Below are 13,369 nucleotides of genomic sequence, written 5' to 3'. Positions count from 1 at the left end.
ATTTAGGAGTTTTACTGCAGGCTATCAGGCCAACAAAGACTCTGACACTGAGACATGAGCAAATCTTGTGAGCCCTGAAGATCTCAGTCTTGCCATTTGGTTTTCATTGGCACAGGAAGGGCATCAGCATGTATAAGAACCGGTGTCAGCTTCAGGTGAGTAGAGACGAGTCAATGCGAGTATACGAGTATGTGTTCGTAGTACTGCTCGATCTCGGTAGTAGGCGTATACAGCTTTAGTAAGCCCCGAGGGGAACACATGTATCAGTCACCACCTACTCCGCTTAAACCACGGCTTTGTTACGCAGTGCTCAAGTGAGTTTCTAACATTATTCATGCTTTCATTTACACAGCTGGCTGCTAGTTTCGGCAACATATAAAAGTGGAGTAGGTGGGAGAGGACTCGGCATTTCTCTATGCATCTCTTTCTCACGCACCTCTCTGCCTGGTTAAATGACAAGTTTGTAACTTTGTTCATTCGCACTCGTCTAAATCCGTCTGTATGGAGGCGACATTATGACAGACAGCGATCTCATTCTCACCATGCAGCACTTTCTGCAGTTTCTCTCACTTTTTTGTCTCGCTCTTAATCCCATTATTCTGATAATCTTTCCTACCTTTTAAACTTGTGTTTTTTTTTCTTTTTACTTGAGCGCTTATTGATTTCTACTTAGTCTCTATTTCTCATTTTCTCTCATGCTCGCAGCTCGGCACGTCTCCGCACTGCTCTGCAAAATAATTTACCGCATGCAGCGCTCCCGTGGATGATTGAAGCGTAATTAGACGGCAGAGACAGTGGAAGCCAACAGAGGTGCTTCGGAGCCAGTGCTTGTCAGATGGTCCGTCTCACTCTCACTGGCTTTGCCCTTCAAAAGTATCACTTCTTCAGGAAAAACGAGAGGGGGATGGTGTGCTGAGCCACAGTGGTGCTAACTGCAGTTTTAAAAAAAGTTGTATATTAGCAAATCCATCTCTTTCTTTTTAGGAGTTATATTAACTCCCTACACTGCATATTTCAACAGGTGTCAACATATTTCTTCATTCACGTCATTCTAGTTTAGGCCAATTAAAAAAATGAAAAAAAGAGTCAAAATCATCATGGAAAAACATCATTTAAATTGGCAGGCATTTTCAGTAAATCAGCAGAAATGCAGCAGAACTTTAGAGAACTTAATTCTTTTAAAGTGGACATATGCAAATTTCAGCACTATACTTTTTATTTGGGACAAGTACCCCTGCATGATTTATAACTCTTTTCTTCCTCCAATCTCAAGCTTTCAGCTTTTCAGCTGGGCCTGTGCTAGAAAAATATTAGCTCTGACCACTTTAAGGCCATTCCTAAAAGCAAAATTCCTTCAGATTGGATGATATTATATATACATGCCAAGGGGCAGCACCTCATCTACTACTCTCTCCTTAGTATCATACAACGAGTAACAATGAGTAAGTGTACTTGTGAGGAATATATGTCAAACCAAGGGTAAAATGAATACCATCAGGACTAGAAATGCACCAATTGACCAGCCAGGAACAGGAATCGTCCCATTTCCTGTTTTCATCATGGACCGACTCGTCAGCACTATATATGCCCAATTATGAGCCAGTCGCTTAAATGCATGCACAACATATACACAGCACCGACAAACAGACATGCATAGACTAACAGATACATGCTAACATGTTGTAGTGTGGAGGCTCTTCGCTGTGAGCGATGCAAAATTCCCAAAAGCAAAACACGGCAGAGAATAACCATGAAAGTGTTTGTAACAACAAAACTAATCGAACACTTAAATCACCCTCACCTGGTTGGACACAGACATTAGAGAAACTTTAAAGTGGCTAAAGTTATCCAGAGCTCAGAACCAGCCACAAGTCAGCAGCCTCGGTATGAGCAAAGGATCAAAGCAGTTATGAGGGCAGATGTCCTGTTATCTGGTGAAGTTAGAAGCATACTGGAAAATGATGCAAGTATCTGACATTTGTTTTGTGACAAATCTTTTGCTCCTAGTTTTGTTAGATAAGGTAAAATAGGTGAGGTAAAAGGTGGATGTACAGCAGTTCATTTACTGTTAATTATTTGTACCTCTTTGTATTAGCAGAGAACTTTACTTTCACCTTGGAAGTTTAACTTCCTTTATTATGACAATAATAAAATAAGTTTGCATAAAAGAAAATGTGTTTTTTGTGTGCACACCCCACCCTCTATAGCTCTTAGAAAGAAAACTGGCATCATCAAAAATCGGCATCAGGAGGTCACACAGAAAAAAACAAACTGGAAATTGGAATCGGCCATGAAAATTGCAATCAGTGCATCTATAATCAGGAGTCTGCTAAAATGTTATTCTGCTGCTGCCAAAAAACATCCTTTTATTGTTGGTTATTTCTGTGCTGGGTGCATTAAATGCGTAATACAATTCAAGTATGCTGTTTTGTGCACATTTTTACATACGTTGACTAGACTACTAGTGTAGTTTGACCTTGTGGGTGTGTTGTGCTTTATCAATGAAAAAAAAAGTGATAAGTTAAAAAAAAAAAAAGGTAGAAACTGAGTATTCAAGGTGAAGTAAAGCCTCAGTTCTTGTCTCACAAGGATTGCTTTTATATACTCTATGTTTTTAATATGGACATCTGGCACATGTAACATTATGAACACTGCAGAGTAAGAACAATTCAAATTCAACATGCACTCGGATTAAAGGTAAACATGCCAACAGTAAGGGGGGGGGTCAACATAATGTTGGAGTGGTCATATCCTTCTTTCAGGGAGCTGAGAATTGGTGAGGAAAGAAAGGGACATTTGCAGGAAAATCAGTACTAAACCTACAGGTTATGGTAATGTCCAAACTATACTTATGTGCTGACAAGCATCCTTTACATCCATAAAACTTGAGCAAAAACTATGTAAGAAAACGAGGTGCTGTGAGGGACTATAATCATAAGGATGTCTGAGTTGATGGCAGCTTCTGAGGGAAAATGCTGATCACCACACTGACACCATATGTTTTGTGAACAAATGCTGAGGTGGATGTCAGAGGGGAAATGGCACTGCATTCAAGGTGGAGAACAGCGAGGTGAATGATGCTGCTGAGTGAGCACCTGTATCCCCAAAGTCTTTGCAATTATCCTTCGGCATACACAATGCACTGCATTCCAGCTGCATTTTCTCTAGATTTAACCCATACCAGCTGGCACTGCTAGGCTAGCTGTTGTCAGTAACCAACTGTGAGAGCGCCGTCAAGTCCCTTTGATTATCATACAGAGGTCACCCTGTGCTGAGCTGAACGGTGGTGTCCTGGGTGCCAGTGGAGCTGAGACATCAGAGAAGTCACCTTTAAAGGATAATAAGAAGTCTGCTGACTGACTGCAGACCACCCATAGGGGGATCCGTGCATTTCACATGACTATAAATGTGATATTGACAAAAAACCTTCCCCGGGAGAGAGAAAGAAAAAGACAGTGGAGAAGACAGAGCAAGCGAAAGGCAGCAAAAGCAAGAATGCATGAGAGGGAGAGAGGGAACGAGCAGGAGGACTGAACACTCCGGTTCGTTTCACACCGTTAAACCATCTGAAGCATTCGCCAGTGACTACTGGTTGATGGGCCGGTGTGTGCACTGTGTTATCATAAACATTTGGGATTCACTTCATGGAGGCACTTTAATGATGCTTTTAGCATAATTTCCCCTCTGTAATGTGGAGGGCAAGCAGCGCCTTTCTGTCTGCCTGCAGCTTCTGCGAACCTTATAAATATTGGCTATTTAAACAAGGGTAAGGATGGAGACGCTATTCACAAAGTCTTCATCCCCACTATTTAAATTCTCTAATATGAAAACCATTGTTTAGTTTTGACACTTTTGACACTATGTATACTATTCTCACATAATGCATGCATACTTATTTGTATCAGACAATGTCTAGGAAGATCCAAAGTTCATATAAGAATTAGCTATAGAAAGCTGGGTGAACCTGGTTAGCCTCCATAGGGTTTCAGAGTTGTTTTTTCTAATTCTAGGTTGTCCACGCCGAGAGGAACGAGTCAAAAAAAAGAGAAGAAAATACAAAAAGGACAGCTTTGTTTTCATCCAGGCTGTTATCAGCAGAAGCCGACTGGAGCGAGAATAGGGAGGGATGATTTCCATAAAGACTGGCTGTTGTCTGAAAGCAAGCAGCTGTCAGGCGGAATTACCTCTCCGACACAGACACCACAATCGAGGGTGCCCTTCCCATAATTCAGTCTGATTGGCTCAAGGGGAAAATGGCAGCCTGTGGAGAGTGAGGCGAGCGGCTGGTTGACAGGTTTGCATCTGCGAAGCTAGACGCGGCGTTTACCTGTTATCATTCTGTCTGCTCGATGTGTCAGTTTTCTCAGTTTGGAAAGCTACCTGAACAAAGTGGCACGGAGAATAGAGTCTATGGTGCCAGGAGGCAAGTGCGTGCCTACAAACTGTATTACACACATACACAAAACACGAACACACTTACCCTAGTGAATCCTATTAAGGTCTCCTGTTAGAACACTATGTGAACATTTACCAGATTTTCCCATCTTAATTTATATAAAATCATACTGCCTATATGAATGTTTTAATACTTCTTTAGTGATGTCATACACGCGCCTGTTAATGACAATGTAAAAAGTGCATTTTATTTACACATAACACTAAATCTATGCAATTTTTCAAAAGCAGCATAAAAGCGCCTGTTATTTAAAAACATGTTATTTATATAAGCAGTCATATGTGCTTACCACCACCGATAAATAAGAAAATTAATACATTTTGGTTAATACTTATTCATCCCGTTCACCTTTTTGCTTAGAGTTCTAGTACCATGAAAAAGACTTGAGCCGAGCTACATTTTTTTAGTTTTTGCTCAGTAGTTCTCCAGCCTTTCTGAAGTTCTTTTAAAGCTTTTCTTTGAACATTAGCAGGTTTTTTACTCATATACAGTACAGTCTATGTACCTGACCATTTTCAGAGGAATGTGTTTTGTTCGTTAAGCAACTTAAACGTGACTCATTCGAGATTACAAAAGGCACTTAACTCAAAGGATGAGCCAGTTTTATAACAGAAAATTTAGCAAGGAACCAATTTAAAAATTGTATATGTAGGAACTTTGTTGCTAGTAGTCTGTCACAAAACACATAATTTGCTCTCAATTATGCCAGAAATGCACAGACTGACAGACATAAAATAGGATTTTTGAAACAAGATTCCCAAAGAGATCTAAGCTGAAAATTTGGTGTTTTGTGGCATTGTGTGCAGTGTGTCCTTAAGAAATTTGAGGAAACCGGACAAGTGAAGAACAAAAGAAGAGTCTATGGTGCCAGGAGGTAAGTGCAGATGAAAAGGATCTGACAGTCATGTTCTTAAGAAATGGGATAAAATTCAACAAACCCACGATACACCTGCTGTTGTTACGGATGTGAAGATCTTTATTCAAAGAGCATAGCTAGAACAGAGACACTTGACTAGTTAGAATGCAAAATGCTAGAGTGCCTGTTCCAAATTTAGAAATACACCTCTCGGTTTTTTTCATTTCTCAGTTTTAGATGAAGCTAGTGGGTCGTTTCCACTACTCTTTATACTAAACTGAGCTAATCCCCCGTCATTCAACTCTTTGTACACAAAGATAAGGTGATAAGGTTAATAAGGTATAACGTGTGTTTCACAAAATGTAATTTTCCATTTTAGATGAAATGTCAGGAATCCTAGTTTAAATTAAAAATTAGTTACAATTATATTAAAAATGTTATAAAATAATGCAAAAAATGTGTAACTCAGGGAATGTAGTGCAGACAAACATGCACATAACAATACAGTGTATACAAGCCATACACTGTCACATTCAAATACACACACACTCCACACCTATGTTAAGTGCTCTTATCTGTGACTTGTGTAGAGGTGAGTGACAGGAAGGGAGGCACGGGGGGAAGTGTCCTTTAGGTGTCTTAATTATGGCTCCTCTCCTCCCTCTCGCTGTCACCATCCCCAGGGGAGGGCAAAACAAAAGGAAGGTAACGTTTCATCTCTACTGCCTTGGTATTTCAAATTCCAAGGGGAGTAAGAGGAGAGAGACAGCGGGCTGCTTCACTGGCGGAAGAAGAGGAAATCAAGTGGTCCTTCGCCTTTCTCTCCATTTCTTGCCTGGTTTGCAGCTGTGTTTAAAATAAGGCACCTTAATAAAAGTGTTTTAATGGCATCAAGGCAGGAAAAAAGGCGCAACTTGATTACTGTGACAGTTTTATTTAATGAGCTCAAAGCCTCTGGCTCCGACTTGCGATTCGTTTATTACTTTGTTGTGGAGTGACAAAATGGAGCAGAGGGAGCGAGAGAACGAGGCTGGATGTTCTTATTGTGGAAGCCGTCCACGGCGTTAGCAGTAGTCTTTCTGATTTGCACCCTCCTCGGTGCTCACCTGTATTTTCATCCGTTCCCACCGCGGGAATGCTACTCGGCATGACAGAACGAGCGGGAGGGGGGTGGGGTGTGAGAGACACCTTGACAGGTAGGCAGACACAAAGATAACATGCTGTTAATTATTGATGGAGGAAAAACTGCGCTCATTGGATGTCTCGCAGGGCAACACTTGGTGGATGTGAATACAAATGTGTGTGTGTGTCTGTATATGTGTGTGTGTGCAGGAGAACAAAAAAAAAACCCCAAAAAACAATGCTGAGAGAAAACGGCATTAAGCAAAAGAAATGGTGAGGAGCTAGGGTGGAAGTGTTGGGTGAGGAGTCGATAGAGTGATGGTAGTGATACCTGGTAAAGACACATTAGAGAGATACAGAGGGAGTCTATAAAAGCAAACTACTACTTAATGTCCCTCACAAGTGTGATAAAAGCATAGAGCTGCAGCAGAGAACGCTGGTCTTACCATTTGTGTGAACAGAACAAGGGAGCGCTCAAAAAAATCAGCTATTATACACAAATGCTGATAGAAAATGATTTCGAGAATGCGTTTGCATGTGTGTGCGGCAAAAGATTTCTATAAAGGTCAGCTCTTTTGTTTTGGGACACGAGACCCCTCTCATGAAAATATTGACTGAGAGAAGGGGAGCAATGCAAAGAGTGGTCTTAAAATGTGATGGACAAAGAGCATGGTTTCCTATCAGTATTCCGAGAGCTTGCCCTCTTATAAATATTGGAAGAAGGACACTGGTGGGGAAAGGAAACGGGCAAATGGCGCATTTGAGAAATGGCACACCTGAGCACCACACGGAATATCATCTCCTCCTGTCAGATCTCATCCCATTTGATCAAAATAATTGCCACCTTCATCGTTACCATCAATTCTGTCATCTTCACCGGAGCCATTGCCGCTCCCCATCTCATCAGGTCTTCTTCGGTTTCGAGGGTGGGAGGGGGGGATTTTTGGATTGGATCAAATGCACGCCATCTCGTCTGGAGAAAAATCACTCAAGGTGCACCCTCAAAGAGTCATCAGCATATTTATTGTTTCAGTGCTACTGACATTTTCTTCACCTATTTAGGTATTCTGACATTAACAAATCTTTGACGGGTACAAGAATAGCCTGGTTTAGTCAGGCAGGCTTGTCTGTCATAGATGTCCGGAGAGAGGGCCCTGCTGTGCCGTCTAATATGGTGACTCTCAGAGCAGTCAACAGGGAAATGAAGAAAATTAGAGAACAAAAATGGGAAAAGAACAGTATGATCACTGCCTGAGGGTTGCCAAACACCAAACAATATCTCTGAAATGCATTTCCCGGTAAAACGGCTCTTCTGTCAGACAGCCAAATGCCCAACAATAAATATGCAACCGCAGTGTTAACATAAAATACAAGATTGTATAGGAAATTGGTGAATAAGATCATACCCTGGCAGTGTGCAGTTTCCTCTAAGCTACACCTCTCCACATATGCCTATCAACCTGGCTCCATTGTACAACTCACTAGGGCCCTTTTTGTACTACTCAAACAGCTTGTCTCATCTGCTTCCACTTTAACAGGCTAATAACACTCGACAACGTAGCACAAGCGACTAGTCAAACCTCAGTTAGATAGGGGCCAGCTCACTAACTGGAAACCACAAGTGCCATGGAGCACTGTAATGCAGCACATATGCATACTGTCAAACACAACACAAAAAGCCCACATAACCACAGGAAAGAAGTGACTCACAATTTCACGTATCTTGTACTAGACTCCAGCTTCAGCATCAGTAAGATAACAGAGACGTACATGCACCAGTGTCACTTCCCAGGTTGTTGTCTAATGGCACTCAAATGCAGTTTGAAGTTCTCTCTTTAAGAGAACAAGTTTGCCATGAAGGACTTTTTAAGTTTGTTAAATGTGCAATACTAAACAGCTGGCAGGAGCTGAATGAGCAAAAAATAAAAACTGCTAATGATAATGCACGAGGAAGTGAAGATGCTAACTTGTTTTTAGACACTCCTTACCTTGGCCATTTGGGCCTGCACCCCAGTGGCTTTGAGAGATGACACGGCCTTCTGTGCTGCAGCTGGGCTGTCAAAGTCCACAAAGCCATATCCTGGAGACAGAAAGGAGGAGAAGGGGAGAAGGAGAGGAAGAAAAAAAGACATTAGTTAAGAAAAAAATTAAGGCAGATGACTAACAAGGAGAATGACAGGCACTTGGTAATTGTAGCAGTAATAGGTTGGTAACATGACTACAGAGGCTGCCAGTTCTCATATCTAGTGAGCACTACATTGTTTGATAATTAGCGACACTGACGTTCATAGGGGGATGCTATGCATCTTAATTAGTAGCATGGATGAGCGATTTAGTAATAACAAAACCCGGCACCCTGCCCACCTCCACCTCCGCACATACGTAGTCTGATACACTGCATGCATGCGCAAACGCGCAGATATACACACTCGAATAAGACAACCGGTATCGTAAGAATAAGGGGGCATCACTGTTTGTCAGTTTTTTGTTTAATGATAACCCATATGCATTCATTTCATTAAGTAGGTTAATTAAAGCAATGGTTATTTATGAAAAGCTTGTGATTTAAAATCAATGATTAAAGGATATTACACACACTATACACTCACATACACGCAGCGATGTGTCAATTAATTCTTCAAAACGTCACGTTTCACTTGTTCAGCCTTTTGATTTCTGGAGGCTGTGAAGCTGGCTGGCCCACATCGTGTTCCTCAACACCCGGCATATTAACACAACCCCATTTCACAGCCTCCATAATCCTCTCCCCGGTAACAAATCTCTCAAAGGTTGACAGCATACCAAAGCTGCTGCCATTTCTCTCTCTTTCTTCAACTCCATCTCTCTTACATACACGTAAAGACACACTATTTCTTACAATTTAGCTTTTCTGTTCATCTTCTTACGCTTTTCCTCTGTCCTTTTCTTTCCCTAACACACTTTCCGTCTCTCTCTCTCTCTCTCTCTCTCTCGCATATTTTTCTGACATTAACAGCCACAAGGCCCCATCTGGAAATTCATCAGCGGAGGAAAGCGGGGGGAATGAAATCTGTGGCTGTGATTTATGAGTTATTGTGATCTCGACGTTCTCCGGTATGTATCGGCGACGGGGGTCACGTCTGTGTTAATTAAAATTTGGTGGCGGATTAAAAGCAGTCAATGGTGCCCTCTGATCCACTGTTTCAGAAGGAAAGTGTAATTAGAAAAGGATAATGGCTGTGAGATGGTGGGGCTGCGGAGGGGGTTGGGGGTGGGGACTTGTCATTGCGGTTACCCTATCAATTTACCATCATTCATACAATCATATATGTTCTTTACTCCAACGCCTTATTTTCTCGCCCTGTGCGGCTTTACGCGAGCATCTCACTTTCCCGATTATTTGAGGTGCGCATCTGCGGCGGTAGCGACGACTGGGGGTAAGGGGGGTTGGGGTCATTTTCCTGTCGGGCGGCGGTGAACGAGTGTGGAGTAATGTGAAAATCATAACTAGCGGTGGAAGAGAAATCGAGCGCGAGGACTGATTAATGGCCAGCTGTTAGAGCGAGGCTGCGTTTAATTGTGGAAATATGAAGAGCCGGAATGAGAAGTCCACAGGCGATATTAAGAGAAACCAGTCATTTTCTTAAAAATAAATGCAATCAAGGACTATTTTTCCAAGTAGCCGCACTGCACTCACCCATTGTTATATTAGCAAACGTATAATTTTGAAATTTTAATCCGTATTTAAAGAGAGCCCGGCTGAGCTTTAAAAATAAATTTAATTGATGGTTTTGGCTTAACCAATTACAAAAAGACATAAAAAATAAAAATCTTTCCATCCTGTCTTCAGTGATATTTACCCATACACATATTTGTATTGACCTGATTAAGAGACAACTATCTGACATATCTACGACCTCCCAGTTCCACTGGATTCCAGTGATTATTTGCTGGTTTTAAACTGACATTAATGCGTATTTTCAGACACAGCAAACACAATCCGTGTGCCTTCATATATCTCCACACTGTACAATACACGTCTATAAAACTTTACTATATATTACATAGGTATAAAAACAATTTTCTCCAAATATCTTCTTCTTGGGTGCTGCACAAAAAGCAGTCCGATAATCACAACAATCCAAACTGACTGCTGTGTATGCTTTGTGGATTTATTATTATGTATTACATTTCAGAAAGGCAAACTGAATTTTCTTTAGACTCTTTCACTCCACACTGACAAACATCAAACAACGTAGCCTTCTTATTGCATGCACCTCGTGGAGACAACTTGAAAAGAATTCCCATCTAGTGAATTTCTGATGCTGAGTGACATCTGTGTGTCTTATGGAGGCACCTACACTGGTTATGAGAGTAAACTCATTATTTATTAAGAGTTTTCCCTTGAACGTATCACACCCGTGTTCCTCTGTAACTGTCTGAAAAGGCCTTTGAAATGCTTAAATGCTATTTTCATTACCGTGAGCGCCACAAATAAAATTTCATTTGGCATCTTGTATTGGGGCAGAAAACAAGCTTTTCTTTGGTCATTTGGGTAAACTGACCCTTTAAATGTTAGCAGATTCTACAAATTAACACTTTAAAAAATGTATTCCGAGCACATTTAGAGAACTACACATTGTGCTATCGAGGTCCTCAGGGCGATGGCTTATTCTCTTTAACAATCAGAAACCAGAATATTTAAATCGTGGATACTTTGAACCCCCAATTACAAATTTAATATTTACCCGACTACCACCTGGAGTGCACTTATCAAACTTGGATGAGGATGAGGATTTTAGAGATTGCTGACCTACATTCAAATCTCTCTAAACCGGGAGAGAAGCAGGAGAAAGGTGGAGGCAAGTGAAAAGGTGTGTACAGAAGAAAGGCAGACTGAGGGAGGGGGTGATTTCAGGTCAGTCAAATACACTCAAAAAGCCTGAATTGACACTCAGTAAAATATCCAGTTTGCTCTTCCAATGTGAAGTTACTGCAGCTATTCGCATAATGACTCTGTAATGTGGAATGTTTGATCTGTAGCCACAGGGTAAAAAGAGTTAAAGGCTTGTTTTGTTGAAAAGGAAAATAATAATTGAGAGATACAGAGACATTTTAAGACTATTTGTGCTTTTATCGGGCTGAATGGTTATGGAGGTTATAGAAAGCCTGAGTCTTTCAGTTTTTGTACAGGTATATGAGCTCTTTTGTTGGAGTTTTAAAAGTCTAGAGTTAAGTAATAAGTCATAAAGAAACATTTTATACATTATGGTTCTACTATGAATTTAGATTCGTGATTTATCTGTTATTACATATACTTTCTTATATACTTATGTAAGGAAATATTAAATGGATTCTTCATTAGATATAATATATTCTGAACTGAAAAGAACATATAATTGTTTGGGATATAAACATATAATTTAGTGCTTCATACTGCACCTTATTAGGCTAAATGAGTCATGGAAGTAGCATTGAAAATTAATGGTAGTATGTAGATTACTTTTTTGTTAAGCTAACACTGGTGATTAAAAACACGTCAGCAATCCTTTTGTTATGTTTGGTTCCCCTCTCAGAACTGAATACTCATTACCTAGTTTGCTAAGATTTGCAATGATCCCTGCAGGAAAAAACAAAAACAAAACAACAACTTTTGGTAACATACATAATTACCCCAAGTGATACGACTTCATCAAAAACAGTACTTACGCATCAGTGTCATTTTATTTTAAAGTAATTATGATTATGCTGTGTGGATTATGCACAGTAACAGGTTATTGCTTTTCTTAAAGCCACACAGACACACTGCAATTTGGTTTGAGAAAAAAAAATGATACTGGCAAAGGATAAATAAATGTAACCATACAGACAAATATAAATAAATCCAGACAACAATGCACATTAAAACTAAAAGTATCAGCTTTATTTAATACCATTAGACATGAAAGCAATTCTCTTCTTGTAATTTCAATAAAATGATCCTCAAAGACTCGTTCTGTATGTACTTGTTTGTTTACTCATACAGTATGTACACAATTACTCAATGCACGCATCCTCGGTGAGTCACTGAACAGGAGAAAAAGTCCATTAAGTTGTGAGAAAGCTCCAGGGTCAAGAAACAATGTGGCGCTCAATTTAAGACATCACATTCCACACACTTAGAGAACACAAACACACACCCACCTACACACAGATGCACGCAGATGTTGCTTGAAGAATGAGTTTCCGAAGCCAAGTACATGCTGTACCGGTGCTGCATTCGACGCGGGTACTCTAGAGTTACAATCTCAAGTGGGATGCAGAGGGCAAGGTGCTGCTTTGATGCTTCTGCACAAACGCAAACCTCCAATCGGTAGCTGTCACTTAAAAGCAGCTCAAAGTGACTGACGACATGTGAGGTTGTTGATAATGCTGTGCAGCTGCACGCTAATATGCAGATTGACGCAAAGTGCTGCTGAAGGACACGTATATCCACACTTGCACACTCGGAGGATGGCACCCTCCTCCCCACACGCGTGCGCGCACACACACACAGAGTCTCTCTGAGAACATGAGCTGCCATATCATATTTCCTGGTCTGGCTCTAAGTGGGAGCCTGTCAAGATAAAAGGACCATCCTCAATCAGTTACTACATGATAGACGCGAGCACTGCTCAGTGCTTTTGTATGAATGCGTGTGTGACGCAGGGCGCTCCTTAATACAGTCCCCTTAAGGAGGTGTAGAACTACAGTAGATGCCACCTTGGGCTACGCTCTGCATAAAAGCCTACATTGGAGAGTGGAGATAAGGGACTCATTACAGTGCTTGCATCGACATATCAATCAAGTATGCATCATTCATGCATTCACTGTCATATTATGCTAATCCTAATTACTTTGGGGAAAATTACTATTCTTTATCTGCTAATAGTCAGGATTGTTTAGGGTTTTCTACCTACAATATCCACCACAATTTT

At 40.8% G+C, this 13,369-nt stretch overlaps 1 protein-coding gene across 7 annotated transcripts in view; it reads right to left on the bottom strand.

The window, feature by feature from the left end:
* rbms3 (RNA binding motif, single stranded interacting protein) overlaps positions 1-13,369 on the bottom strand; it is a 301,392-nt gene that overhangs the window by 138,354 nt on the left and 149,669 nt on the right. For all 7 annotated transcript variants that reach the window (XM_039605523.1, XM_039605517.1, XM_039605518.1 and 4 more), the window contains one exon: positions 8,423-8,514. In XM_039605523.1, coding sequence (XP_039461457.1) covers positions 8,423-8,514 — 92 coding nt within the window. The remainder of the gene's footprint in view (positions 1-8,422; positions 8,515-13,369) is intronic.

This window comes from Oreochromis aureus, linkage group 22 (assembly GCF_013358895.1).
Source record: "Oreochromis aureus strain Israel breed Guangdong linkage group 22, ZZ_aureus, whole genome shotgun sequence".
NCBI lineage: Eukaryota > Metazoa > Chordata > Actinopteri > Cichliformes > Cichlidae > Oreochromis > Oreochromis aureus.
This window is presented reverse-complemented; position numbering and strand designations above follow the sequence as displayed.